The sequence below is a fragment of the Myotis brandtii genome, unplaced genomic scaffold, assembly GCF_000412655.1.
Source record: "Myotis brandtii unplaced genomic scaffold, ASM41265v1 scaffold334, whole genome shotgun sequence".
In the NCBI taxonomy this organism is placed as follows: Eukaryota; Metazoa; Chordata; class Mammalia; order Chiroptera; family Vespertilionidae; genus Myotis; species Myotis brandtii.
In genome coordinates this window covers 638,058-638,355 of record NW_005362885.1, presented here as the reverse complement: position 1 = coordinate 638,355, position 298 = coordinate 638,058, and the positions used below count along the sequence as shown (strand labels likewise).

General features: G+C 60.1%; 1 protein-coding gene across 2 annotated transcripts in view; it reads right to left on the bottom strand.

Moving 5' to 3' along the window:
- CDK11A (cyclin-dependent kinase 11A) overlaps window positions 1-292 on the bottom strand; it is a 24,658-nt gene extending 24,366 nt beyond the window's left edge. For both annotated transcript variants that reach the window (XM_005871290.2, XM_005871291.2), the window contains exon 1: window positions 157-292. In XM_005871290.2, coding sequence (XP_005871352.1) covers window positions 157-267 — 111 coding nt within the window. In that variant the 5' untranslated portion in view covers window positions 268-292. The remainder of the gene's footprint in view (window positions 1-156) is intronic.
- Between the last annotated feature and the right edge of the window lie 6 nt (window positions 293-298).

Genomic DNA, 298 nt, shown 5'->3' with positions numbered 1-298 from the left:
GCGGGCGCCGGGGTCTGAGCGCTGCGAGCGGAGGAGACGGGGCTCACCTGCGACATTCGGAGGAACAAAGAACGTCGCCGAGGCGCGCTGCTCTAATGGAAAAACGAGGGCAGAGGAATTAAATCTCCGTGAGAACCGACTGAAAGCGCGGCTTACGTTTTTCAGGCGCTTGATCTCCGCCTTCTCCTCCTGCTCCTTCCGGCGCTTCTTCTCCTGGAGGATCTCATCCAAGGTCTTCACTTTCCAGGAGTCCTTTTCATCACCCATTGGAGGAGGCACTGCGGGGGGCGGGCCGTCA